We start from the raw sequence: 27,929 nt of genomic DNA on the forward strand, positions 1-27,929 counted from the left end.
GACACGAAGAACATGTGTACACAGTGTTTCTATTTGCCAGTAATTAGGCTACCCTTGAATATATGTATATTATTATTATTATTATTATTATTATTATTATTATGTTTTTATTTAGCAGACGCCTTTATCCAAGGCGACTTACAGAGACTAGGGTGTGTGAACTGCGCATCAGCTGCAGAGTCACTTAAAATTACGTCTCACCCGAAAGACGGAGCACAAGTAACTTACTCAGGGTCACACAGAAGGAGTCAAGGGCTGAGGTGGGATTTGAACCGGGGACTTCTGGTTACAAGCCCGTTTCTTTAACCACTGAACCACACAGCCTCCTATCTCTCTCTCTCTCTCTCTCTCTCTCTCTCTCTCTCTCTCTCTCTCTCTCTCTCTCTCTCTCTCTCTCTCTCTCTCTCTCTCTCTCTCTCTCTCTCTCTCTCTCTCTCTCTCTCTCTCTCTCTCTCTCTCTCTCTCTCTCTATCTATAGATGTACATATCGACACAGTATGACACAACAAAGAATATTCAGAACTGGGGGGGAGGTTGTCACACCTTACTTACTAATTATCTTGTTATCCATGAATAGCTAATGTCTCCTCTTTAAAAAAAAAAAAAAAGCCAAATATCTTAGTGAGCAAGCCATCTCACGAGCCTAACGGTATTACTGTGTCTTCTAGGTACAACTGGGTATGGGGTAGTTTTCTGCCAGATGACCTCACTTTTAGGCTATTTGCTCACTAAATATGTTGAATAAATAATGGTCTCGTGTATCAGAAGATGGAGTGTATAAACGTTACATTTATAAGCAGTGAGTAGTCTTTCTTTTCCCTTTGGATAGGTCGCCACTACATTACGAGGCCTGGCAGTCGCCAGTCAGGAAACGCGTTTTCCGTGTAAATGCTCCACCCAGTCATTCAGCATTGACAGTAAATGGATCACATTTAAGACACCACGTTTAAAGTGGAGACAATGATTTATTCAGGGATACCGCTACGTTTGCGCAAGTGGTCTCAATGAGGTTATCAGGCAACAAACTTCCCATCCCCTAGTTCTACTGTTTTCCAAGAGAGTTAAGGTTACGATGCGTATGAACATAATGACCGAGGAAATATATAATATATATTTATTTGTGTGTGTGTGTGTGTGTGTGTGTGTGGTGAAGTAACTTTATTCCATCGCAAGAGGGTGCAAGTTTACAGAATGAGTAAAGTAGAGGTCTAGCATTGAATGCGCATGTATAGGGTCATATGTTTCGAAGTGTTTACTCTGGTCTTTAATTAATTCCTATCTTATAAAAGATGAAAATGCAACAGTAATATCCAAAACTGATAAACAAGTTTAAGAGACCTTCAGTTACATTGCTTTGAAGTTTTATACTATAGCTGTCTCCTTTAAAAAGAAATCGGAGCTCATGAAAGACTTTAGTACATGCTTTTAAAACATCCCCCAATGTGTTGAATCAGCAACAGCCACCAGCAGTTCATAGTTTTGTACCATATCTTTGTATTTATAAACCAACTGACTGGGGACATTTTACAGTCCGACATGATGCCAAAACGGTACGATCTCTTCCAGTGTTGCACTATTTTGTCACTCTTGTAATTCATTTTTATGAAGTGTTCAATCTCTACACGAACACACATACACGCACACGCACACACACACACACACACACACACACACACACACACACACGTCATTCTGCACGACGCCGTTGCGTTGTCATGCCAATGCATGTAGGTCTAATACCACATCTATCCCGCCTTACCGCGAGCGCACAGCATTAGAATTCACACTACTACCCCTGGATTAGCTGGATTCTACCTGCTTTGTGTTTGTCTGTATCAGACGGTATGTTGATATCAAAACAATCTGGATTTAAATTGAGAAAACAACCCGTTGCTGTTGTTTTAGGTGCAAAAACAGCAGTGGTAAAAGTGGGCATCTAAACACAGGATGTGGTCGACTTAACAACCGATGTAAACTCAACTACACTATAGTTTCGCAATTATTCAATTCACTTAGGCCTGCACACAGAAATACACCCCGTTGTATAAATACAGCATTTACATTAAAAACCCGAGCGTTAAGCATCACCTTAGCTAAAATGCCCAAAACTCCCAACTCCAGAGCGTATGTGCCAGATTTGTGTATGATCCCTGTATGCTGTTCAGTTAATAATTGTAGGCCCTATTCGTAAAAAAAAACGAATTTGTCTTTTTCTGGAATCTGTGTTTTTGATATATGCTTGGTTACGTCTGACAAACGTTTTTTTTTTTTTAATTTACCCATTTAAAGTATTCTTATCCTACTAACAATATCCTCCCCTTTATTTCCAAACTTGATGATTATGAATACCGAAACGTCTGTAGGCTTACATAGTAATTAAATGCAATACTTGTTATAAATGTTACATTTCAGGGCGAAGAAAGAGCTTCATGCAAAACTGAACATGCTTATTTAACAGTTTTTATTTTATTTTATTGAATTGTTATATTATGTATTTACTTTGACAGCACACGTTGTATCTAATAATGGGGAATTGTATGTAAAAATAATGTGATATCTTGTAACAATTGTAAGTCGCCCTGGATAAGGGCGTCTGCTAAGAAATAATAATAATAATAATAATAATAATAATAATAATAATAATAATAATAATAATAATAATCTATCATACCCCGTCTGTCAGAGTTCATAACCCTTTACACAGAGGCTGGATCCTGCATCCGAATTTTAAATGTATGTCGTTTTTATTGATATTAGGATACAGGTAACATATTTTTATCATTTATAATTTAAGTTCAGAATGACCAGTCAACAACATTTACAAGAGAGACTGTTCTTTGCATCTGTTAACCCTACATGGCCGTTTCTCGGTGGTTTATGTTATTACGGCGTATTTACAATAAATAATTAAATAACAACAACATGTTGACATACGTGAAATATTTAGTCAATGTAAGTGTTTCAAAATGAAAGATGTTGAAATCTTTATTGATATTTATAAATCCATATCTTCCTCTATTGATTGAGTGAGTGATCACTGGCTTTAAAATTGAGAACATGCTAGCGCTTTTTTTTTCACAAAAAGTTCGTTAAATCTAGTCATAACAAAAAAAAAAAGGACGTTGATCATTGAGATAATGGTGTGAGTCACTTCTAACCACATAATCTACATGATGGGACAGTCAATAAAATGAAATCACAAATATTTGGAAAAGTCTCCTTAAAGGAGAGGACAGAATGGAAGGGTAAACAACAGTTATTTATATATACTTTTTTAATATCTCAGGCTCCATACAATAAATGTGGAAAATAAGGCGATGGCAACCCTGCGAATCTCATAAACGAACTTATGTTTTTATTTTTATTTTTGTATATATTGTTCTATAGCAACCCATTATCCGAAAAAATAGCCAGATTTTCTGAGAATCTTGGTTAACCAAACGAAAAGTCTAAAATGAAATGTTTCCATGTGTCGTTTTTTTCAATGAAACAGGGTTTTCAATGCATCCAGATGAAGATAAACATGCATTTTTAAAATTGTATTGTCTAAATGAATTTACAATTGCAGGTGGTTAATTGTGTCCCCTTTCCACTAGCAAAACAAGCGGCATCCATCACAGGGTCTTATCTGAAAACAAACACTTTCACTCTTAATTCACGATGAAGATAAGATATAATGCTGATAAAACTGCAGCACATTCTACTAGGGGTCGTGAGTCTGAATCGTGGCTCTGCATGGGGGAAAGTCTGGTGTGGGGCACCTGGAATTGCTCTTCATTGAACCTGGATAAAACATAACTCACAAATGAAGGATACAAATATGGGTTTATATATATATAAACGCAGTGTAAGGCTATGTTTAAAAAAATAAGTACAAAATAAAAAAAATGAACGAGGGTTCATTGGGATAGTAACAGTATAACATATGGCGATGCATATATTGGCAGCATGTATAAAGACAGTTAAACAAAGGATGGGGTTAAAAACTAGAGTGAAACTAATGGGACCATCAGTGGTTCTATGTGTCAATAATCTGTGTACTAAATCTTATTAGAGAATGCTCGACTCTGAGTTAGGTAAATGAAAAAAATTAACCTGGTTTCACCAATAGGAAACCAGCTTTGATGGTTTTGTGACTTCACTTCCCAAATTTAGAAAAAAAGGTTCTCATCCGGTTATGGTCTGCAGGCTTCTTTATTGCAATGCACTCAACAGACACTTAAGGGCGCTTGTGGAACTGATGCAATTCTATAGCAAAACCATAAACAATCAAATAAAACATACATTAAAGGGCATAACATGGACTGCACAATTAAGGTAGGCTGATGTCTTCTTTTTTGCTCCTATGTTTGTAGTGTTTCTTAATATGAATGCAAAGCCACCCACAAGTGCGCTTCACACAAAACTAGAAGAGACATGGGCGGTAAAGGTCCCCACTCTTTCCTTCTCGTACAAAATTTCCTCTTCCTTCCCGTTAGTGGTTGTATGTCGACGCTTTAATAACAGAAGAAACCACTACTATTGTCGACTCAGATAAAAACTGTAATGGTGTCCAGAGGTGACTAGGATAGGACACTCTCTTTTTTTCCCTCTCAATAGGCAGATTATGAGAGACAATGGTAAAGTTTGAAAAGTTTTATTGCGCGCTCGGAGCAGGTGGTTTCCACAATACCAATTTTGGTGTGGTTATAAAAAAATAGATCTGCTTGGTGTCCAAGGATCGACGGCTTCAAGATGTAGGTGTTCCTCGTGGATCAGTATTTGTGGGAAGCTTCACTTCTGCAGAACGAATACGGTTAGTTCTGTTCTCTATGAAGCGCACTATATCGGTTGTATTGCGTTGTGCTATGGGGAGCTGACGGTCGCCGCTGTTTTATCATTCTGAAATGTAATTTAGAGGTCAACTGTCGGTGTTAAAGACTACATAATCTGTAATAATTATAATAGTATCATAGTAATAAAAATAATACTGCTACGATTACCAATACTTACAATAATAATTTATTAACGGGAGTATATGATGTTTAGATTGTACAGTCTTTAAATTACAATTGAAATTGACCTGAAACTTATGTATTATACATTTCTCTCTGTACTATATATATATATATATATATATATATATATATATATATATATATATATATTGCTACTAACATATAAGTGTTACTTAAGTGTGTAAAATAGGCCTACCTATATTTACATTATTGTCATATATAGATATGTTTCTGCAATATAATGATTGTGTTTCATTTAATAGCTTAATCATTTAGAAATGTCATTTAAACAATGTTTAAAAATTTCTTTTAAGGAGCTGTGTGTTCATTATATCTCAGTGGCTTGTTTCTGTTTGCTACAGGTAAACAGTTCACTACCGTTGGGATATGTTGGCGCTTTTGCAGAGTTTGTCTTCATATGTTCTAAAAGATTAAAACAATGTTAGTGATATATAAATAGCAATAAACAACTAATGTTATAATAATGGCAAGAATGTTGCTTATTAACTGCTCCTACAGGCATGACATTTGTTAAAAAATGCACAGAAAGGGGGGGTAAAAATCATCTTTTATTTGCTGTTACTCTCCCCTGTTGCCTTTGTTCATCATTCAGATCCTAAAACAGACTTGCATTTAGCCCTGCTGTATTCTTTGCCATTGTGTTATGTTCCAAATAAAGACTGTTGCTATCTTGAACAATAAGCAAGAGCCTGTGGTGTGTCCAAGATCCTAATTGATCAGCATTTTTTTTTCCAAGGATGGAGGGGTTATTTAAAGAATAATTGATAGTAAGTGCATGCAAACCCTTCATCAGGTGTTCTTATCAAGAGAAACAGGAGCTTCCTGCTAAAGCCTCAAGCTTCCTGCCCATGCTTCCGCTCTCTCTCTCTCTCTCTCTCTCTCTCTCTCGCTCTCTCTCTCTCTCTCTCTCTCTCTACACACAAGAGCAAACAGACTTTTAGGAGGCTTTCTTTTGCAAAACAGAAAATAGAATTGGTATATTTTAATGCACATACACCAGCAAAGTAACCGTGCCTCTTTCTTTAGGTATGATTTTTATACCAGCCTTATTATGCACCCTTTTCGATTTTTTTTTTGTATGTATTTTCTTATTGCAAAACTGTCTCTAGGTCTCGCTTAGATCTGGCTGCAAAATACTCAGAAACCGCAAGTTTGCAGCAGTTTGCAGCTGACAATGCATCCCCTCGCCTTGCTTGCAGAATCAGCTCAGCTCAAACCAGAAACTTCTGCTTTTTTAGTAACAGCAACCAACAGCAAGCAAAAACCAAAGATCATAGATTTTATGATAAGAAGACTGGCTAAAAAATATAATTATACCAAGTTATGTGTAGTATGTGGATTAACATTCTTTACCAAATTCATTATAATAACAACCACTACTTTATCAAGCATTTAAATTGTTTAACTAAGTGTAATACCTACAGTTCTCTCAAGTAAATGTTGGGGCAGATATGTAAATGCAGATCTTTGGGTTGCCCGTTTTACCCTAACTCAGAATTATGCATTGCTGTTTCCTGGTAAGAATTTGGGGAACTTTACAATTGTTTTTGTGTTACGTTGGCAATGTGAGTGAAAAGTGAAAACTTTAGTGTGCAAACTTGGAATTCAAGTTGCAAAATGCAGCACTGCCATAAAATGCAAAAGGCCTTTACTTCAACTGATGAAAAGTGTTCTACCAAAAACTGATCTGAGACTAATTCAACAGCAGGTCTGAGCTGAACCAGTCAGGTCAATCTGAGGGTTAGTCTGAACAGTCATATGGGTCTGAAATCATTCTTTTTTTCAGACTAGTCTGAAAACAGCTTAAGAATCCTGTGATTGCCCATCTGGATTCTTGTGAAATTATTCTAGTCATGAGGGAGACCTTTTTGTATTTAGAAATACTAAAGCAAACTTAAATTCAATGACAATTGTTTTTTTTTTGTTTGTTTTTTTTGACTTGCAGTCTTTTTCAATGTATTTGAATTTAAAAGTTTATTTTAGTATTTCAGCATTACATGCAGCACTACTGGGCATTATGGAAGACCTTTTCATAGAATATCTGGGTGCAGATTAAATCTAAAGCCAAAATAAAAATAATTAAAAAATAACTAAATAAATAGAAACAGCTGGAACCACACAGACAGCCATGGCATGGCAACCACAAAAGGGATGAAAAATAATTGCTTTGTATGACTCTCATAGTTTAATAATTGAATAATCATACCTGGATATGTATTCAGCATATACAACTATATAAGTGTCTTTATCGTCGTTGTGGATATAGGCTATTGCTTTTACATTGTAGAATAATACATGTTTGTTTTCCTAATTTCATTTTTTATTTGCCATACCCGTTTATCATCAGGACTCAAATTTAGATTTAGGGTTTTGATTTGGTGCGGTGTAGCATCAGGTTATTAATACAGTACTAAATAAATAATATAGTAATACAGCATTAAATATGTCTGAAATGAGTCATGGGTGGACTTGGGACAAAACTATTATATTCCACCAACATTGGTAGATCAGGTAACTGTAAAAACAAATGTATTTCTATGTAACACTTTTTTTATTTTTATTATTCTTAAACACTTAATTTACAGTGTAGTCCACCAATTATTTGCATTAAAAAGGTAAAAAGCAGTTACGACACAGACATGTTAAAAGACTCATTCTAGCAAGTATTTCCCCTGTCTAATGGACTCTGGTGCTAAAATAAACTGATAAACAGACAACAACATTATTTTAATTGACAACTAGCATTTCTGTGTGGCGGTTTGGGGTTTTGACAAGTGGTAGGAGTCTGAACAGAAAGAACGCTCCAAAATGAAGGCTTTGGGGAGGAGCTTTATTTTAAAAAAATTGCTCATTTCAGATTTGCAGTTGATAGTGAGACATAGTAGGTGGCTGTAAGCATGCTGAATGCATTTTGATTGTTATTGTAATGAAATGGCATCACAGGCCATTGAAATGAATAGAAAGGGAAGGGATGAGTTTACCTACAGTACCGGGTTAGGTGGGCATGTATAAACATCTGGTAGCATATTAGTAAATGATAAAAAAAATGGATATCCTTGTATAGGTGTGTTATGAGTTTCCTAACGTACACTGCCTAGAATGTAAATTGAATTTATCCTAATGCTATATTGCAAGAAATATAAATCTATATTTTCAAGGCATTTACTCCAGCCTTTAATCAACACTATCTGGTAATTTTTATAAAACTAGAACGAAACGAGATAAGCCTGTTTCTTTTACATATATATTTTTTTGTTTTTATATGCAGCCTGGACATTGATACAAATAACCCTGTTACCCACTTTAGAGGATACAGACAAGAAAAAATAAAGAACGAGATCAGGTCATTCGTCCCGTCAATGCGGATAATGAACCCTGCAGAAACAACATGGACTCCATATACGAGCTGTTGAATGTTTCCACTCAATTTTCCATTGTATCCTCTGGTCCTCGTTTCTGTGCTGTTTGAAATAGTGAAGTGGGTTGATTTTGAACTTCAATCAGGGCACATTAAATTAAATGTGTTCAAACGTTGTAGAACGCGCATTGGGTAACACAGGTCATTTTATTTAAAGAAAAGCCCTGTTTTCCACTGTGCTATAATAAGGCATCGCTCATATAAATTAATAAGGTTAAAATGTGGCGCTATAACACCGCACTGTCGGTAATTATAACGTGTATACGTTTCTTTTACTCTTAAATACATGCATTGTCATACAGCATGCCCCTTAAACTATCATAAATAAGTCAAATGAAGAGGCATATACAACACAACTTAAAAAGAGGAAGTGAAACACTAAGGCCCAAAACCCAATATAGGTCTATAAATGAAATATAAAATGGACCAGATATCACACCAGAGTACACCAAACATAATTATAGACTATACAAGAGTAAATGACACCACGCTTTAAAGATTATACATGGATTGCTGTACTGTTTAATTGGATTTGTATTATTTAAAGAGACACACACAGTAAACCCTACCTAATCCTGCAACTCTACAAACCAGCATTCTGTATCGACCAAATACCTATTGAAAATAATGGTGTGATACCCGTTACAACCTCAAAACTGTCGACTTACTAGAATTACAGCATCCATAGTGTTCAGTAAAACCTGTATAACTGAGCATCCCGTGAGACCACAAAAGGGTGCCTCCGTATGAAAAGTGTGCATACGGGATAATGGAGTGTGCCGGTTTATAGAGGTAGCAACTATAAAATATAATACTGTACTTACAAAATATGTATGAAAAACTATTTTAATGCTATTACAGTACATACAATGTGTGTACTGTCCAAAGTATATTGTAATCCAAGGACTGTATTAATTGTAATGTTACTCATAATAATAATAATAATAATAATAATAATAATAATAATAATAATAATAATAATAATAATAATAATAATAATATGCATTTTGTATAGCGCCTTTCATTAAAATAAATCCCAAAAAGCTTTACATATTCAATATGTAAACAGGTATTTCGCTGCAGGGTGTACCACACTCGCAAGAAATGTACAAGCAATTCGGAGACATTGTGAATTTGTATTTAAATACCAACATTTATCCTGCCTTTGCTATAGGCGGCGCACAGAATTTTGAATTAATTAAGATATGTAAGCTATGTGTCTGTTAACACCCATAACACACATAACACACAGAGAGAGAGAGAGAGAGAGAGAGAGAGAGAGAGAGAGAGAGAGAGAGAGAGAGAGAGAGAGAGAGAATGCACAAACATTTCTATAAATAAATAGCTAACAAGCCGAATAAAGCTAAGCAAAAAGCGAACCAAAAACAGGAGGCTTTAAATTGAGAGCACTGAGATGCAACATTTTAGAATAAGTTAAAAAGTATGCTTATAAAACATCTGCAGAAGCCGCTATACCTTTTGAAAACGACTTTGCTGTATAGCATGTTTCCGTATCTAACCAGGATCACATTATTATTATTATTATTTATGCACATATATTTGGTGTATTATTATTTGTTTATTTAGCAGACGCCTTTATCCAAGGTGACTTAAGACTAGGGTGCGTGAACTATGCATCAGCTGCAGAGTCACTTACAATTACGTCTCACCCGAAAGACGGAGCACAAGGAGGTTAAGTGACTTGCTCAGGGTCACACAATGAGTCAGTGGCTGAGGTGGGATTTGAACCGGGGCCCTGCTGGTTACAAGCCCCTTCTATTTAACCACTGGACCACGCAGCCACCTATATTCCATAATGGTACCAAAACATGTATATAGTCATGCAGAAGATTATATGACATTTGTAAAAAGCTGAAACGAAATTCAGTCGAGTTTAAATTGAAACTTGGCAAACTGCAGCTATCATTTCAAAGCATTGTCTGCCTTTGAAATACACCGCAACACAAATAGCAGATTACTCAGGACATTAATTTATGGAACTTATGGCCATCTGGGTCAAAAACGCATTGTGTAGCACACGTTTCAAATATTCGCTATACGTACTCATTTGGAGCAATCAGAGGATATGTGCACCAATTTTAATAGGTACGTATTCTAAAAAGAAAGACACGAGCTACGTATTTCCTACGTTGGTGTCTAGTCATTTTACATTAGTGGCTTGTCATGACAACGTATTTATTTGTAATCGCTTCTTATGCACCGCGTAATTGGCACAGTAGCCAATAACATTTGGTGTCTCACTTAGACAAGAAAACATCAATTTAAAATAAGGAAATTTGCAAATATGTCGGCGAGAGATTTTCTTCTGCGCTGTAAGCATACATTTGCTGAGTGCAGCCCTCTCACTGAGGTTTGGCATTTGTTATTTTACGTGGCGTGGTCCTGGCCCGGACAGGGACCTTGTTCATTATAAAGTATAATACATTTGTTAATAATTGCTATCTCTCAGTCTCCTGCTTTACCGTCAAAAATAGTAACGGTCATCACAATCTATTATTATCATTATTATTATTATTATTATTATTATTATTATTATTATTATTATTATTATTATTACATTTATTTTGTATAGCGCCGCGGGAGTTTCTTCACAATATTTGCCAGAAGCCTCGCCGACTATTATTATGTAACATAACTAACATCTTCAAATACTTCAGATGCAATCATGGAGAAGCCACTAACATACACCCTTATAGCATTAACATAACTACATTGCAACATTCCAGCAACATCCTTAAAAGGTTGTGTCAGTGGGTATTAAGTAACAGTTTTATTTTATAACACAATGCCACTGTATTACACCCCCAAAGTTTAAAGCAAAAGTAAACAGGGATATGCAAAACGTTAGAAAATGAACAAGCAGAAGAACGAATCTGCATTGAAAAACTGAATTGCATCTACCACTGTTACTAATGAGAAAAACAATAAAATCCACTAAAAACACCACATCCATTATAACGCGCATTGTATTATTATTCATAAGTCGCCGTTGAAAAAAGACCCGACGATTATTGGAAGTTTTACGGTGACAGAAAAAAAAACATAATACGGGAAAAGTAAAGGCATATAAAAACATTGTACAAACAGAAGTTATATTGGAAAGTTTAAAAATAAATGTTTTGACACGGCTTGTAAAACTATCCCAAAGGCTAAGACTCCCTGATCACTTTTGGAAGAGCATGGAAAGTGTGAGGCGACTTTTCATTGGATCATTAAGTACACGTCCTATTTTCTTTAAATTCATTGGCTCTTATTTCATTTCAAAAGAACTGATTGGCCCAAATTTGTACAAATAGTACGTGTAGATAACAAAATGCTGCAGTGACGTCTAAATGGCATATTCATCTAGAAGATTATACTTGACCTTTGACCCATATTTCACTCCTGTGCACCCCGACCACTTTCAAACAAACTGTCTCGTTTTAAATCACTCAACAGGCACTTTTAAGAAATCTGTCTCTGAAGAATTACAATCATCCTCCACCAAGCATGTGAAAAATGTGAAAAAGCTGACTTTACAGAAAATCAATTACAAAACATACTACAAAAGAAAGATGCTCCAAACACTAAAATGGCAATTAAAACATAATTTTCTGTTATTTATTTACTTATGCTATTTATTTATTTATTTATTTACATATGCTGTATCAGCTATATTTAAACAAAATATATAAAGTCATATATACTATCCAACCATGCCTCGCTTATATATATAGCGAGCGTCTGGTCTAGAGCAGTGGTTCCCAACCCTGGTTCTGGGGACCCCCAGTGTCTTCTGGTCAATTGCTAAACTAGACCCCTAATTGAACTAATAATTTGTTTAATTAGACCTTTTTTATTGTTCTCAGCTCCTGAAAAGTTGCAGATTTCAAGATACTTACAGCTTACTTTAAGAGCTGAAAACAAGGAAAAAGGTCAAATTAATCGTTCAGTTAAGGGTTTAGTTAATTGAGAGCTCAGCTGGAATGAAAACCAGCAGACACAGGGGGTCCCCAGGACCAGGGTTGGGAACCACTGCTCTAGTCTAGAGGGGATGCTTTAAGATGTCCCCACAAGCCAGTATGAGTTCACAGCATTCTAAAGGTCATTATAAGCCAATCATTAACTGCGATTGACTGTGAACGTGCTCATAGTTTTTCGTGTTTCTTTATTATTATTTTATTTGTATGAAGATCATATAGTTTAATATGAAAGGGGAAACATGAAGCATTTGTTCTTCTTGCTAAATATTGGGAAAAAATCATTGGAAGGTTTTGTTTTATTGTTTAGTTTTATATTAAAGGGTGTCTGAATCAGGAAGTGGGTGTTGTAGAAAAACAAGGTTTCATAAGCAATAATGCGGTGACATATTTTGAAAGTGTTTACTCCAGTCTTTAGATTGTTGTTTTTTAATTCTTCTCCAAATCAGCAATACAATTTAACCTTCCTTAACCCTTTAACATCCAAGCTATTTTCGCCTGTTTTTTTTAATTAGTTTTTACTGTTATTAGATTTGTGCCTATAACTCTTTAACTATAAAGGTCATACATGAAACGAATGTGCACACACTAGGCGTCCATAAAGAAAAAAAGTTAAATAGTCTGAGACTCACCCTGTTTAGTACAGATAACAAAAACCACAGAAAAAGAGAGATGCTTTTTAGAAGAAAAAACATTATTTGTTTATAAAATGTATTTTAGCATGGCCAGTTCAAATCTGACAGTGTAAAATGAAACGTCAACATGTAGGTAAATGTTTTTTTTTGTTTGTTTGTTTACAAATTGGTTAATAAATAAAGCAATTATTTTAATAATTAAAAAAAAAACTTGGTTAGCAAAACTTTTGGCCATAGCTGTACTGCAACAATAGCTAAAATGAGAACCAATTTAATTCACATTCATGTGGAAAGACGTGTGAACCCCGGTGCAGTAGGGCGTGCTGTGTGTTTGAACGTCACTGTGAGGGGCAGCAGGAAGCGGCTGGGCTGTTTGCACGGTAACCCTTAGCTGGGACGGTCCAAAGGGCAGCCGGTCAGGGACGTGGAGAGGAAGTCAAAGACTCATTCGAGCATTGTACTGCACTGAACAATCAGGGGACAGGCCTCTCCGGATGTGACACTGGGAAAGCTTCAGAAGGTTGGCCACAGCATTGTGTTTTGCTAAGACAGATGCTGAGGTGGATAAATTCCAGTCATTTAAGCTTTAAAGACTGTGTAATGGGTATAAAGTCAACCCTAATCAAATGCTTTAAGCACAGTACAGAAAACAGAGGACAAGGCTGGAAATTAAGTGGAGATAGACTTAGGACAGAGGGAAGGAGATACTTCTTCACACAGAGCAATGAGGGTATGGAATGGGTCACCTAGTCATGTTGTTGAGAATCACTGGGATCCTTTAAGACTTGACTTGACAACGTTTTGCGATCAATCAGCTACTAAGAATTGGATGAGATGGGCTGAATGGCCTCCTCTTGTTCGGAAATGTTCTCATATTATTCACACATTTGGGGCTTATTGGAATGTATGACAAGAATAGAGAGTGTGAAAAGCAATGTCATTTTATCAGGGTTTATTTGTGAATGGACTGCTCACGAGGAATAACGTAACGATACTGGCTATTGTTAGACACAGTGCTGACAGTTTAACTAAAAGATTCAATATTGCAATCAAATTGTTGAGTGGACGTTTGACTAACATCACTTTTTTTTTTTACCGTATCCTAATTCTTATTATTCTCTTTTTATACACCAGGAGGCGCTGTCAGTGGTTAGTGAAGACCCATCAATATTTGACTCCTCCTATGGCTCCTCCCACTTAATGAAGACGGACATGACATCAGAAGGTGACTTCAGTCAGGGTTCTAAAGAGAGTCCTGAGGCAGTGGAACAGGACTGGCTCCATCAGGGCGGACGTGCCACCATCAAGAGAGAGAATGAACACGTCAATGGCTCCAGGTCTGAAGGCTTTTTTTTATTTGACTTAAGCCCAGCTTACACAAGGACACATGTTTCAAAAAGCCATGTTTTCTTGTGTTAGCCGGCTGTTTCTGATCTGGTCAGTCAGGTTGTTGAGCTGATGATCATGTGACTATTTAAGATGGTATGATACAATCGATAATGTATTGATATGTGGTTTTAATCTTGACATTTTCTATTGATCGTTTATCCATCCGATCTATGATCGATTCATTGATCGCACCTGTTTGCTGGTGATATTACAGCTTTTCATATCCACCTGTAGAATAGGTAACAGTTGGACCAATTAGCTAATTGATTGGCCAGATGCTCACATAGTTACTTAGTAGGTCCAGGCAGGGAATTAACCTCTTCCCTGCCAAACACCAAAAACAACCCAACAATATACAGGGTTCTATTCTTTACAGTTTAAATACAGTTTTGGATGTATTTAACATGCCCAAGGTGTTGCTATGGTGTACAACAGCTACAGGATCATAAAACCTTGTTTAATGCTTTAAAAATGACTTAAAAGATCTTTAGATAGATCTAATGAGTTAAGGCTTTGACATGGCATCAACCAGCTGGCTTTGCTTCACCCAATACTCGTAAAAATGCTCTATATTGAACAGGTGTTTATAAGTGCATTATGCTTGAGTCTAGACAATGAGACTGTACCATTGATTCTTTGGGAAATAATTTATGTTTGAAGGTACCGCTGTGGAACAACTGTGCAGGTAAAATGATGCTTACCCTTGGCTGGTGTAGTCATTCAAGGACACTTAAAACATCACAATTGAATAAGAACTTCTGTAGATTTATATAAAAACTCAAGAGTGACACACAGACAGAGAGAAAGGCAGGCTTACAGACAGACAGACATGGGGCCTCCATATCATACATCAAAAACACATAAACAGGTCTCTAGATATAAGTTGGGCTGGGCAGATCAACAGACAGACAGCTTCTATGCACCCTCCCGTTATGATACGCTCATTAACCTGTGCTGAAGCACAAGCGCAAGCTTCAACAGACTGGGGGGGCGGGGGGAGGGTCTCAAGATGAGTGAAGATTTGTAAGTGTGATGAACAGATACAGAGCCTTCATACACCCCCGGATTATGGTAGATTCAATAACTGACAAAAAGTTCCTTACAAAGTTTCAATATGCATCAAGAATAGCACCAAGCATGGCCACATAAGCTCTCCATAGTGTGTTAAAACATGATGAAGTTGCTGAAAAAATTAGCAATGCTGCAACCTCTATTAGTGTGGATTCATGCCCTGCAAATGTTTTACTCACACCAACTTTGTACGTTGAAAAAAGTGACCATACATTCCAGGGTTCAATCAGAATAATACATCGAAATAAAAAAAGAGAAATATTACAGGGCTATAACCAGCTAGCAGCTCAATACTTAATATTAAATACATATTGCAGAAGTATTGAATAGACAGGAATATATTTAAAATGAAAAAATGACTTCCCTTCATTTAGAAAGGAGATGATTCATAATTGTACATTTATTTTGCTAAACAATATAATTAAAAACTACATAAAGTTTACTTAAATACAGTTAATTGTAATGAAATATAAATTATTTAAAATAAACAACCTATAGATTTTCACATGGATATATATATATATATATATATATATATATATATATATATATATATATATATATATATATTAAGCATTCTTTAAAACTTTTTGCATGTGAATCAATGTCTTGCAAATAATCCAGGTTTAATTGTTGCTAATAACATAGCCTAGGTTAAGTCTAAAATTAGATCTGCTGGCTGTAGGAATAAATCTGGTCAAGTGAGGTGATGAAGACAGTATTCTAAGTGTGGTCTCAAAATGGCTGACAGTTTTTGTAAATCATCAAAAACATGTAATATTTTTATAAGAGGGTTATCTATACAGGGAAACCAAGAAATGTACTGAGTAAGAGGTCTGGGTGGTTAAAGGATAACACTTTAGTGGTACATTTTGTAATTCAGTATTATGACAGACTTACCTTTAAAATGATCACTCCAAGGGGAAATCACTAATTTACATACGTAAATACAATCCATACATTTCATCAGAAACTGCTCACCCAGTCAACAAAGGCCTTCAGACTATTCAAACTAGCATCTCCTGTGAGACAAAAGTAGTGTTCATGTGACAAGCCGTTGCACTTTAATTGGAACAATTAAAAAAACAACTTTGTGTTTTGATGTTTGTTTGTTTTTTTGTTTTGCTGAATACAGATCTTGATGGTTCACAGAATCGTGTTGCACAATGAAAACGTATAGCAGAGTAAAAATTGTAAAAATACAGTATTTAGCATAGGGATATTGTTTTTGCATACAGTGCTTTTCATGTGCTGGTATTTGACTCTGTATTTTAAATGTGATTGCACTTCATGTTCTCAACAATACAGTACATGTTTTCTCGCTGGTCTGTATTCCTACAGTGCAGTGATTATGTGTTATCTGTGCTTGCCAGCTCGTTGTCCCTTTTCCATGACATATAATCCTGGCAGTCGTGATATGCGTTCCAGCCCGAAGCTTCTATATTTCTCAAAATTAAAAATTAAATGGTAGATGTAGTTGACATATAAACATTAACTTATTTTAACTGCATGTGCTTCAGATATAAACTTAAAAACAGTCCCTGAAAACTCAGACCCAAGAGAATTTGACCCTTGGTATTTGCAACAGACCAGCCATCAAAGTGGAGCAAATGGATCAGCCAATGGAGTGATCTCGGCATAGATGTAACATGCTAACCTATCTTGATTTTAAAACATGAGTTGCCAGGGGAAACCCAAGTGGCTCACCTATTAAGGCATGACCGTGTGCAGGGCGTCATACAGTCAAGGGTGCGCAGGTTTGCACCCTGGCTGTGCAAAGCTTCGGGTTAATTGTGCACACTAAAATTAATGCTGGGCAATTAAAGGCCAGGATATTGTTTGGAAGGCTGCCATAAAGCAATTTTTGAAGTCACAAAGAATGATCTGTAGACCAAGCATAAACATCAATACAAGGTCTAACAGGAATATATATTTTTTTGGAAACAGGGAATCTCCAGTAGACTGCAGTGTTACCAAAAGGAACAGGATTGTAAACAACGCAGAGGCAAATCACCTTGGTTACCAAACCAGCTACCAGGAACAGAGGAACCCTCCCCAGACCAACACTCCCAGCAGCACCACAGAGGAGAAGAGAGTCATCGTACCAGCTGGTAAGACATCTTTGAGTTTCAATGGTCTTTGATCACAATGATTTAAAATGTACTGTATAAGAATTGGTCTTCTGAGAACACTTCTAAAAGCTGGGTTTCAGGAGTCAGGTGGTTTGAAAACATGTGAAGTTCGCCTCTAACTTATAGTTGACTGCTGCAGATTGTGCAGAAGTTGCACAAACCCAAGTTATCATTTCAATTGCACATCCCTAGTTGTCAAAAAAATTCGGCCTATCTAAGCTTGTCCGGTTCCTAGTAGCTGCCTGATGCTCAAAGCATTGTCAAGTTGGGTCTTAAAGCATCCAAGTGATTCTTCCTCAACAACAGGACTAGGTATCCCATTCCATACCCTCATCGCTCTGTGTGAAGAAGTGTCTCCTTCCCTCTGTCATAAGTCTATCTCCACAAATTCTTCTTTGTTTCAGACTAAATAAGGTGTAGTTCCTTCAGACTACCTTCTTAGGTCCTGGGATTAGTCTGATTGCTGTTTATTGGACACTCCAGGGCCACAATGTCCCTTTGATTCTTTGGGGCCCAGTATTCAAGGCCCTAAAAAAAAAAACAGATGGCATAAACAACCAGCCCTCACATCAGGAGATCGAATAACTTAAGTTGCACAACTTTACTCAGTTGCAAAATTAGTTCAGATAAAATTTTGTAAGTGCAAGAGGAAGTTGAGGAGGAACTGTCACTGTGTTTTCATTTGTTTGGAATGATTCACAGCAATAGAACCATTTTATACATTCTAATACAGTTACAGCAAAGAACAAGCTTCTCTAATGCTCTATAGAGTTCTGCTGGTTTCTGATGACTGTGACCTATAATAACATATTTTCAACTCAAAATGGAGCAAGATAGTTCAATATTTATAGAATACATAAGTGGTTTATATATGATAGGTGATGACAGGCTATGGAGATATGATTGTAATGCAAATTGGTCAGCATGGAATCATCTCTCGTTCTCTGTCTCTCTCTCTCTCGTATACTTTATCCACACTTCCTAAATGCGGTTGTCACTGGAGAGAGTCCAAATAAGAACGATCAGACTAACCCCAGGGGTTAGAGGACTCAGCTACGAAGATAGGCTGAAAGAACTAAGAGCTATTTAGCCTGGAACAAAGACGAATTAGGGGGGACATGATTGAAGTCTTTAAAATCTTGAAAGGAGTTGATCTACCTGACCCGAGACTTTAATCACAGTACGGAAACCAGGACCAGAGAACACAGCTGGAAATTAAGTGGAGCTAGACTTACAGTAGGGCAGAGGGAAGGAGACACTTCAGTCATGTTGTTGAGGCAGAATCACTGGGATCCTTTAAGACCCAACTTGACAAAAGTTCTGAGATCAATCAGCTTAGATAGGCCGAATGGTCTCCTCTTGTTCGTAAATGCTCTGTGTTTAGAATAATGAGAACAGGTTTTTGCAGCATTACTGCCCAGGTTCGCTAAAAGAAGAAAAGCATTTATTGAACTGATTCTCCCCACTGACTGTCGTTGATGTAGTATTTCCAAGAAAAGGTATCTTATCTGCTATCTTTGATGTGGTTAAGTACCACCCTGTTCCATCCTGTTACACAGAAGAGAGTATCCTGATGAGGTATACCTACAACAATCTAATTCAAGTAGACATGTAGCACATGCTTTTGTCAGTGTTATGTTTCTTATAGTTGTATCCATTACTTTAAACAGTCGTAAGTGTCAAATACACCCACACTTCAGCTGAAGCCTTCGTCAGTGTTTCTTACAGTGTTTATATCAAAAACTCCATTTGCTGCATTTACAGAAATGATTTTCTTTGTAATTGTTTTATTTTGTTGGACCTTCTCGAACCCACCTCCCAGTTTTTGATTCTCTGTTTAAGGTTACAGAGGGGTGGGTGAATGTGGTCTCAATCTCCTCCACACAGTTCAGTCAATGAAAGGCTGGCAATGGCCGCCCCATTGAGATATTTTAAAGGAAGTGTCGGCTTCCTAGTATTTTCTAAAGCGTGTCAATACCTTTTTATGCCCACTCTGTTCTTCCTTAGCACTTTTACAGCCTAGATTTGAATCTTCCTTGACATTCCTTTTAGAATCATGCCTCCTGGTTCTGCAGGGCATGGTTTTAGATAATAAAAAAACTGATTATCTTCAATAACAGTAGTAAAGCCATTACTCCATAGCAACTTTAGTTTGTGACGCATGCTGGAAATCAACCAGTGTCAACTTCCTGTGCCAGGATTTCCTGGCGGACTAGACTGGGCTAAAATCTGTGCATGTCATTGTTGGAAACTACCCCCTTTATTAAGCCATTAAAGGCCTTTTCTTTTAAAGAGGTAAAATGGTTGTTAGTTTTACAAACCTAGAAGCAAACAACTGAGTAATATAATGTAATATGAGTTTACTTAAGCCCACTCAAGGAGTTTGTTTCTTATTTTTAATCGTTTACATGATTTGTTCATTAAAGAATGCTTTGAAAATACAGCCCGAAGTATTTAACTACCCAGATCGGCCATAATGAATACCTATAGTCCATAATGCCTTCCGAAATTATGTGATGATCCAGTGGTGATTTTTTAAAATTATTATAACAAGTTATAGATTTGATCAAAAATGCTATTTCCTGGGCTGGAGAATATGTCTCTTAGTTTGCAGTACTGCATATCATCTGAAGTAAAAACAGCAGCAAGACTTTTGCAGACCTAATCATTTCAGGTCAAGCATATTTAATCTGACAAGGATTGACCCCGTTTACAGTTTATTGACCTGGTAACAGTTCTTCTGTCTCAGAATCAGAAGGTGGCATTAAACACTGTTGACAAAATCCACCAACAATCTATTAACGCTGACCTTTGGTTACTTACGAAAGTATTGATTATTTAAATCATGGATTATTTATCTAGCTGTCATTGTGTCACTTTTAAACAGAACAGGTATTACATTATGGAATTAAAAAAAACATGCAACTATTGTGCTGTTTTGACCATCTCTATTCTTGACAAGACTTAATGAACAGGGTACATTATTTTAGTTTGTACCTGTCCGGTTCCTGCTTGGGAGTTTAGAGGTTGTCTGTTAATTTAACTCTGTGATCGCTACATGGCTTTGCAGGTTGTTTTTTTTTTTAAATTTTTTTTATGCAACTAGTATGTATTGCTAGATGTAGGACCAATCCAAGAGTCACATTCACCTGTCAGTTATTCTCAGTTACAAAAACGTACTTTGGAGCCCCCTAGTGGTGGTTATGCGTATTTGGTTTTAATAATGGAGCGTTTTAAGAAATTGATAGTATGCTGGGACGAATATAACCTACCTTTTTTTCAATGAAATGACCAAGAACATGTTGGTTAATTTACAGAACAGCAGGTTAGGTTATACTGGTAATTGTATACAGAACTTTAAACGCCAGGTAGGTTAAATTGACGTGTCATTTCTGTCAAATCGGGCCTTATATAAATGGGCCCATCAGCTGGTAACTATATATATCTGTGTTTGTTATTATTATTATTATTATTATTATTATTATTATTATTATTATCACCAATTTTACAAAGTAACCGTTGCCATGGCAATGGTTAACCATAATAAATCCGGGTTGACCATATTTTTAACCATGAAAGAAAGATGTAACTATAATACAGGGATAGTAAATTCTGCTTCTTACAGATCCTGGGGTGTGGACACAGGAACACGTCAAGCAGTGGGTGGAGTGGGCGATTAAAGAGTACGGCCTGGCGGACGTGGACGTCTCCCGCTTCCACAACATTGATGGGAAGGAACTCTGTAAACTCAACAAAGACGATTTCATGCGCATGCTCTCTGAATACAACACCGACATTCTACTGTCGCACCTCAATTACCTCAGACAGAGTAAGGCGACTATGAGTTAGTCAACGTAAAGTAAACCTCTTCTGGGGTAATAAAAAATAAATATAATAAAAATAAAATTATTTTATTTTGGTACACAGCTTGATTTGTATTCCATCCAAAAATTTATTTGACTCAGTTTTCGATTGTCTCCTTAACAAAAGTATAGACGTTTATATAGCAGTAAAACCTGATTTAAGCTACAAAAATAGACTTTATGAAATATTCTTCAATTTACTCATTCGTTAAACTTAGCAAATTAGGCCCTTTTATTTATTTATTTTTTTTTTTTCAATGATTTGGCCTACTGTATATACAATAACTTATGAACTAAATTAGTCATGCAAGCATTATTAGGGAAGTTAGTATGGGGAGATTTAAAACAGAGGCCACTTTAGTTTGTCATGTATTTTCTTTTAAGGAATGGTAGTGTATCCCCTCTAATGTTTTCATTCTTACCTGCAGGCAGCCCAACCTTCTCCTATCCACCTACTCCACCCATCACACAACAGCAGCCACGGATTCAGGTTAAGACTGGTAAGAACTGTCTTGAAACTTAGCTACAAACTGGGTGCTTTATTTCAATAGTACAGCACAGGTGTCACTATAATACCGATCCTCACGATATCACTTTCCCCATATGCATTCTGGAAGTTTCACATCCTTTAAGAGTCAGGGGCATTGACTAGGTGGCCTTGTATTTGATGTAATGTGTAGTGGAAATCAGCTTAAGAGATGTGCTGAATCAATAAAAAGGGGTAAAGTGATCAGATTATATGAATATGTACCTGATGTACAGCTATGGCCAAAAGTTTTGCACCGCCCTATAGAATTAAATCATTTTCCTTCATAAATTCGAATGAAACCTGCTGAATGATGTTAACATATTGAATTACATACAGCTTTTTAGTTTTACATATGCTTAACTGAAAGCTGACAAAAATTGAAAAAGGTGACATGGAATACTGTATTACTATTATGGCTTCCGGTAGACTTTTGCCATTTTGTAGCTTCTTTGCTTATATGATGTTAAGGCTGGCCCAGACAATGGGTTCTAGATGCAGATACCAGATGTGTTGATTCAATACACCGTACTTAAAAATAAAGAGGAATTGCAATACAGCCTGGGGTCTGTTTGAGAAATAAATAAAGATGATAAAGAATAACTTAAATTGCTTGTTAACACTAAAACCTATCAATAACTTTTGAAGTCCCATAGGCCAGGTTCTCTGTGTCTAAACGCAGGTTTGTTGAATGCCTGCAGTCTGTTCTAGAGAGAATAATATTTTTGCAAAATGACCACAGTGACGTTTAAATAACTTTCATAAGGGGTGTATCCCTCCTTCACACAGAAGGAACAACGACACAACTCCGGAAACCAAAACAGGAAGCAGCTGCCACGCTGCAGGAAGCTTGCTCCGACCAGTAATCTTGGGTCATTAATGATTGATTTAAAGGTCACAGATGTGTGTTTTTTTGTATTTCTTTATAGAAAATACTTATGAGGAGATCAGAAGGTCCAGTTGGGTTGCTCCTATAAATTCTGTCCAGAAAGGTAATTTATTTTGTTATCTAATGCTGTGATTTCTGTAGTATACGGGTTCTCAAAGTGGGGGGGTGGAGTGGATTTGGGGCCATATAAAGGTTTAGTTATTGGTGGGGGGGGGGGGGGGGAGGGGTTTAGATAGAGAAATTAAATGGCCAAATCAAATAATTCTGCTTAATCCGTAACCTAACCAAGGTAGTGGATTCATAACTGGTTAAAACACAGGAAACATAGCCGGGTGAGTAAATTGAAGTTGGGGCCATGTTCTCTGTGCAGGGTTTGGGGGGCAGTGCTGGGACCCCTGGATACTCAAAGGAATGGTAACTAGATGTTTTAATCTACTGATGTGATTTTCTTACAGGATCTCCAACACAGATTCATCCCACCAGCAGGGTGACTGACCCCCCTCCTCGCATAGTCCCAGGTATAGAAATTTAAGTCAGGCTAAATTCCAATTAACATTACTGTGTCTGTGTGATATGAATTTCTACTGAAATATCCCCAACTGGTTCTCAACAGATCCCTACCAAGTTCTTGGACCAACCATCAGTCGCTTAGCGAACCCAGGTAACACAATAATAGCCTTTTTTTCAGGTCTGCTTGTGCCTCCTCAGAAATGACAACCAGGGAAGGGTGAGATTGTAGAGGCAATGCTGTATTACTGTAACACACACAGAAACCATTTTTTGATGAATTATTTAGCAGACACTTTTATCCAAGGTGACTTACAGAGACTAGGGGGTGAACTATGCATCAACAACTGCCGTTGCAGAGTCACTTACAATAGGACCTTGTTTGTTTTACGTCTCATCCGAAGGACGGAGCGCAAGGAGGTTAAGTGACTTGCTCAAGGTCACACACAGTGGGATTTGAACTGGAAACCTCCTGGTATCAAGCCCTTTTCTTTAACCACTGGACCACCATTAACCCTGACGTACATAAATCACAATAATCTGTTGTTCTGAGGAGTGGGGAATGTGTTGCCTGTCTTACCCTACTCACAAGGTCTGCTTTCAGATATCTACATATCCCTGAAACGATCATCGTCCAGTCTTCAAACACATACAGATTGTACTACCCCAAGGGCAGGGGTACAAATTTGGATACCTCATATAGCGGCAGCAACATTAAATTCTGGTGCCATGTTTAATTTTTTTTTGTTTTTGTATTCCTTAGCAACCGTAGATGATGCTAGTTTCTCATTGGGTCGGGACTACTCACATGACCCACGCACACTCCTCCACATACACAGGAGAGAAGGTTCGTGTCATGTGGGAAGTTGTCAGGGGGACTGGATTAGGGCGGGGTTTGATCATTTAGCACCAGTAGGCTTTCTGGTGCTGAACTTTCAAAACAGTTTATCACCAAGTGTCAAAATGATATGCACCCCTGCCCAGGGGTTATTTCTTCAGGATGACAGCAGAAAGACTGGCTGAGAGGAAAGGGGCGGGGCGGGGCGGGGCCAGTGTGGGGGGCGGGGCATCCGTTATTTGTCTTACTCTCTGCAATGGATGTTATTGTTGTTACTCGGTCTCTAGCGTTATATTAAAATTGTTTTTTAAATATGCCACAGGGGCGCTAGGAATCGCTATTCAAAAAATCACTCCCAGATTCCAGGGAGACGATTGAAATGTTCACAAAAGCATTTATTACCGGATTAATCAACAATCTGAGTACAATAGCATTCAATCAAGCAATTACAGTATTACATTACCCATTTCCCCAAGACTATAGTAATCTATATAGTAAATCAAAACTATATTTATACCCAAAAGGATCTATGGAACTGAAATCCTCAGATCTGTGTAAGGGTTAGTGAATAGACCGTTTGACTTTTATGATGACCTATATTGCCTTCTCGAGACTCTGTGCGCCGTGGGACACATAGTACAGTGACACAGGATCCTGTTAATACCGATGAAAGAGGCACTGTAATTGGTTTGTTCAGAAGTATTTCTTGCAGAAGAAACCTTCTGTAGGTTGTTAAAATGTACGTGGAGTGTTTGCACATCTTAAGCCAAAATATTTACAGAATCTAACATTTAGAGAATAAACATCAGAAGACAGTATATACATCTATTAGGGCAAGGACAACAGACATAGCCTAATGATTTAGCTTCTGGTTACACATGCTACAACACTATATGTGACACAAACAGTATACCAGGGTTGGTCAGCCCCATTCCTGGAGTGACATTCCGTTTCAATAGCTTCTTTAGAAGGGTTGTGTAATTAAACATCCCCCCCACCCCCCCACCCCCCCCCCCACTTAATAACCTACATCCTTATTCATAATTCACATTTTCTTAAGGAAAAGAACACAACGAGGAACCTTTTTTTCTTCATAACTTTCACTAGTTGCCCACCAGGTGGTGCCAATGAGCTAAAAGAAAAATATCATTAGAATTTTTTTTTTTTTTGGATCAAACCGGATAACCCATTCTTGCACTTCTTATGTTCATTTCCACAATATGTATTGCTTTTCTCCTCCCGACAGGCTCTGGCCAGATCCAGCTGTGGCAGTTCCTCCTGGAGCTCCTCACCGACAGCGGCAATGCCGGCTGCATCACCTGGGAGGGGACCAATGGAGAGTTCAAGATGACGGACCCGGACGAGGTGGCGAGACGCTGGGGGGAGAGGAAGAGCAAACCCAACATGAACTACGACAAGCTGAGCCGCGCCCTGCGCTACTACTACGACAAGAACATCATGACCAAGGTGCACGGCAAGCGCTACGCCTACAAGTTCGACTTCCAGGGCATCTCGCAGGCGCATCAGAGCCACAACAATGACCAAAGCGTCTTCAAGTACCAGCCTGAGGTGCAGTACGTGCAGCCGTACCACAACCACCAACAGAAAATGAACTTCATGGGGTCCCACGGCTCCCCTATGCCTGTCACCTCAGGAAGCTTTTTCGGGTCTCCTTCCCCCTATTGGAACTCAACTACAGGATCCATCTACCCCAATCCTGGGGTTCCCAGACACCCAGGCACTCACGTCTCCTCTCACCTGGGCCCCTTTTACTGAGCGTCCCGCAGACAGACTCTCAACCAGGGACTGCTTTTGGGTAGGAAAGGCTCATACACTTGGGATGCCTTTGACAAGTGCAGAATGCTGTTCTGGGTCTGAATACTCAGCACAGCAAAACAAATTATTACATGTGCTGTTATGCTACTGAAAAGCGTAAATGGACTGGCTAACCAAGTACTGTGCGCAGTATGTATGTAGACAGACTTCTAATCCTATGAACTGTAAATTGTCAGTGGACGCCTCCTGTTACTGTGCTTATGGACAATCATTCTGGATTTTTTTCATGTCAGCATAGCGTATGTATAGTCTCACGTGAGCTCCAGAGAGCAATTCTGCATGGGTTGTATGGGATAATTAGAAAGGGCTTTCATATATCCCAAGGAATTAAGAAGAATCCGTTTTTGAGACTTTTGTTAGTCAGTGGGAAAAGTAACTTGTATCTTTGTTGTGTTTTTTTCAGTACAAAATGTTTTTATTACAAAATACTGTCTTTTATGTAGAGGACACTTCCATTCTTGTTTGCAAATTAAAATAATAATTGGTTTCATTCACAGCAATCGTTTTAAAAGGTCACACATTTTTCTAATGATGTGTTTAATATTATAGTGGTAAACCCCATCCTTGTTGCTTTGTAGCATTTAGTACTTTTGTCATTTTTTATGAAGCTGCTCATATTTGCACAATTGATACTGTTCAAAAAAATTAAATCGCAAAGGAATTTGATCAAGACTCATTCTGACCAATAGCAGAGTACACAGTACACAATGCAGAAATGGGACAAACGAAATATTTCTGCACAAATGGGCATTCCTTTGAACAGGTAGCAGGTGTTTTATTCTTAAATATGTTATACCATCTTTTTAATACAGGCCTTCAAACCTCAGGGTTTAATCTCTCATTAGGCACGAGTCAAAGTATGTGGCTTAATTTATTAACAGGGATCTGTGTGCGACAGAACCTACAACCTCAAACACATCCCTATCTGTTTAGGACAGCTGGAAGTTGTGTGTCAATCAGCCAAATAGAAAGTAGGCTTTAACTCACAAGTTCAGTAGAGAATGTTTTTACTTCATTCTCTTTTAAAAATAACAAAATGTTTGTTATTCATGAAATTTTTCCTGTTTCGTGAATGCCGATTTTATATAGTATTCCTGAAAAACAAGGTCTTAAAATTAAATAACTTGTGAATAACTTTATGAACAGGGCCCATTGTTTTATTATTATTTGACATAAACAAGAGTTACAAATAAACTCATCGAGTTTTAAATACTTCATGTATCACGGTAACAGGAAAAGAGATGCTTGACTTTGATTAAAGCCTTTGAAAGAAGCGTCCCCGTTATTCCTGTAAAGACGGTTCTTAGACAGATGAGCTGATAAATAAAGTTTTTTAGGTGTTTACCTCTCCACTGTAAATTGATTAATTGGCCACTTGGATCCAAATAAAAACCACAGATAATAACAATGCCACTCATTGTCAGGGCATCCCAAAACTATTGGGTCGAACATACATAATATACAATATATACACAAACCCTCCCAGTTTGTATGCATGGCAGGCTGTACAGTTTCAGATCGTATTCTTCATGTAGCCTTCGTTTTTACTCCTTTCTTGTGTAGCATATTCCTGGTTTAATAATGATCTCATTTTGCTCAATCTAATGTAGTGTTCTGTTTATATATAACTAGCTTCTGTACCCATGTTGTAAAGTTCCTGTTTTTTGGTTTGTTTTTTGTCAATAAAGTTTGTTTATCTTATACACATTATGCATGGTGTTGTATTCTGTGGAGGCTTTTCAAGAAGATTACAATTATGTTTGCATGTGATTAACATGTTTTTTTTTTTTTATAAACAAGAAAAGTAGACAATGAGAGAAGACAATT

At 37.3% G+C, this 27,929-nt stretch overlaps 1 protein-coding gene across 6 annotated transcripts; it reads left to right on the forward strand.

The window, feature by feature from the left end:
* Positions 1 to 4,179: 4,179 nt before the first annotated feature.
* LOC117434168 (retroviral integration site protein Fli-1 homolog) lies at positions 4,180 to 27,807 on the forward strand. Of its 6 annotated transcripts, none has more exons than XM_034917447.2 (10): positions 4,180 to 4,317; positions 14,186 to 14,388; positions 17,459 to 17,622; positions 21,269 to 21,472; positions 21,935 to 22,006; positions 22,962 to 23,024; positions 23,377 to 23,439; positions 23,535 to 23,582; positions 24,192 to 24,275; positions 25,513 to 27,807. In XM_034917447.2, exons 1-10 carry the CDS (start codon positions 4,300 to 4,302, stop codon positions 26,040 to 26,042), a joined length of 1,449 nt encoding a protein of 482 aa, XP_034773338.1. In that variant the 5' UTR covers positions 4,180 to 4,299; the 3' UTR covers positions 26,043 to 27,807. The 6 variants fall into 6 exon arrangements, with proteins under 6 accessions (XP_034773338.1, XP_034773339.1, XP_058865211.1 ...); XM_034917449.2 differs by lacking the exon at positions 4,180 to 4,317 and adding an exon at positions 4,504 to 4,795; XM_059009227.1 differs by lacking the exon at positions 4,180 to 4,317 and adding an exon at positions 13,665 to 13,781.
* The last annotated feature ends 122 nt before the right edge of the window (positions 27,808 to 27,929 follow it).

Source organism: Acipenser ruthenus, chromosome 38, assembly GCF_902713425.1.
Source record: "Acipenser ruthenus chromosome 38, fAciRut3.2 maternal haplotype, whole genome shotgun sequence".
In the NCBI taxonomy this organism is placed as follows: Eukaryota; Metazoa; Chordata; class Actinopteri; order Acipenseriformes; family Acipenseridae; genus Acipenser; species Acipenser ruthenus.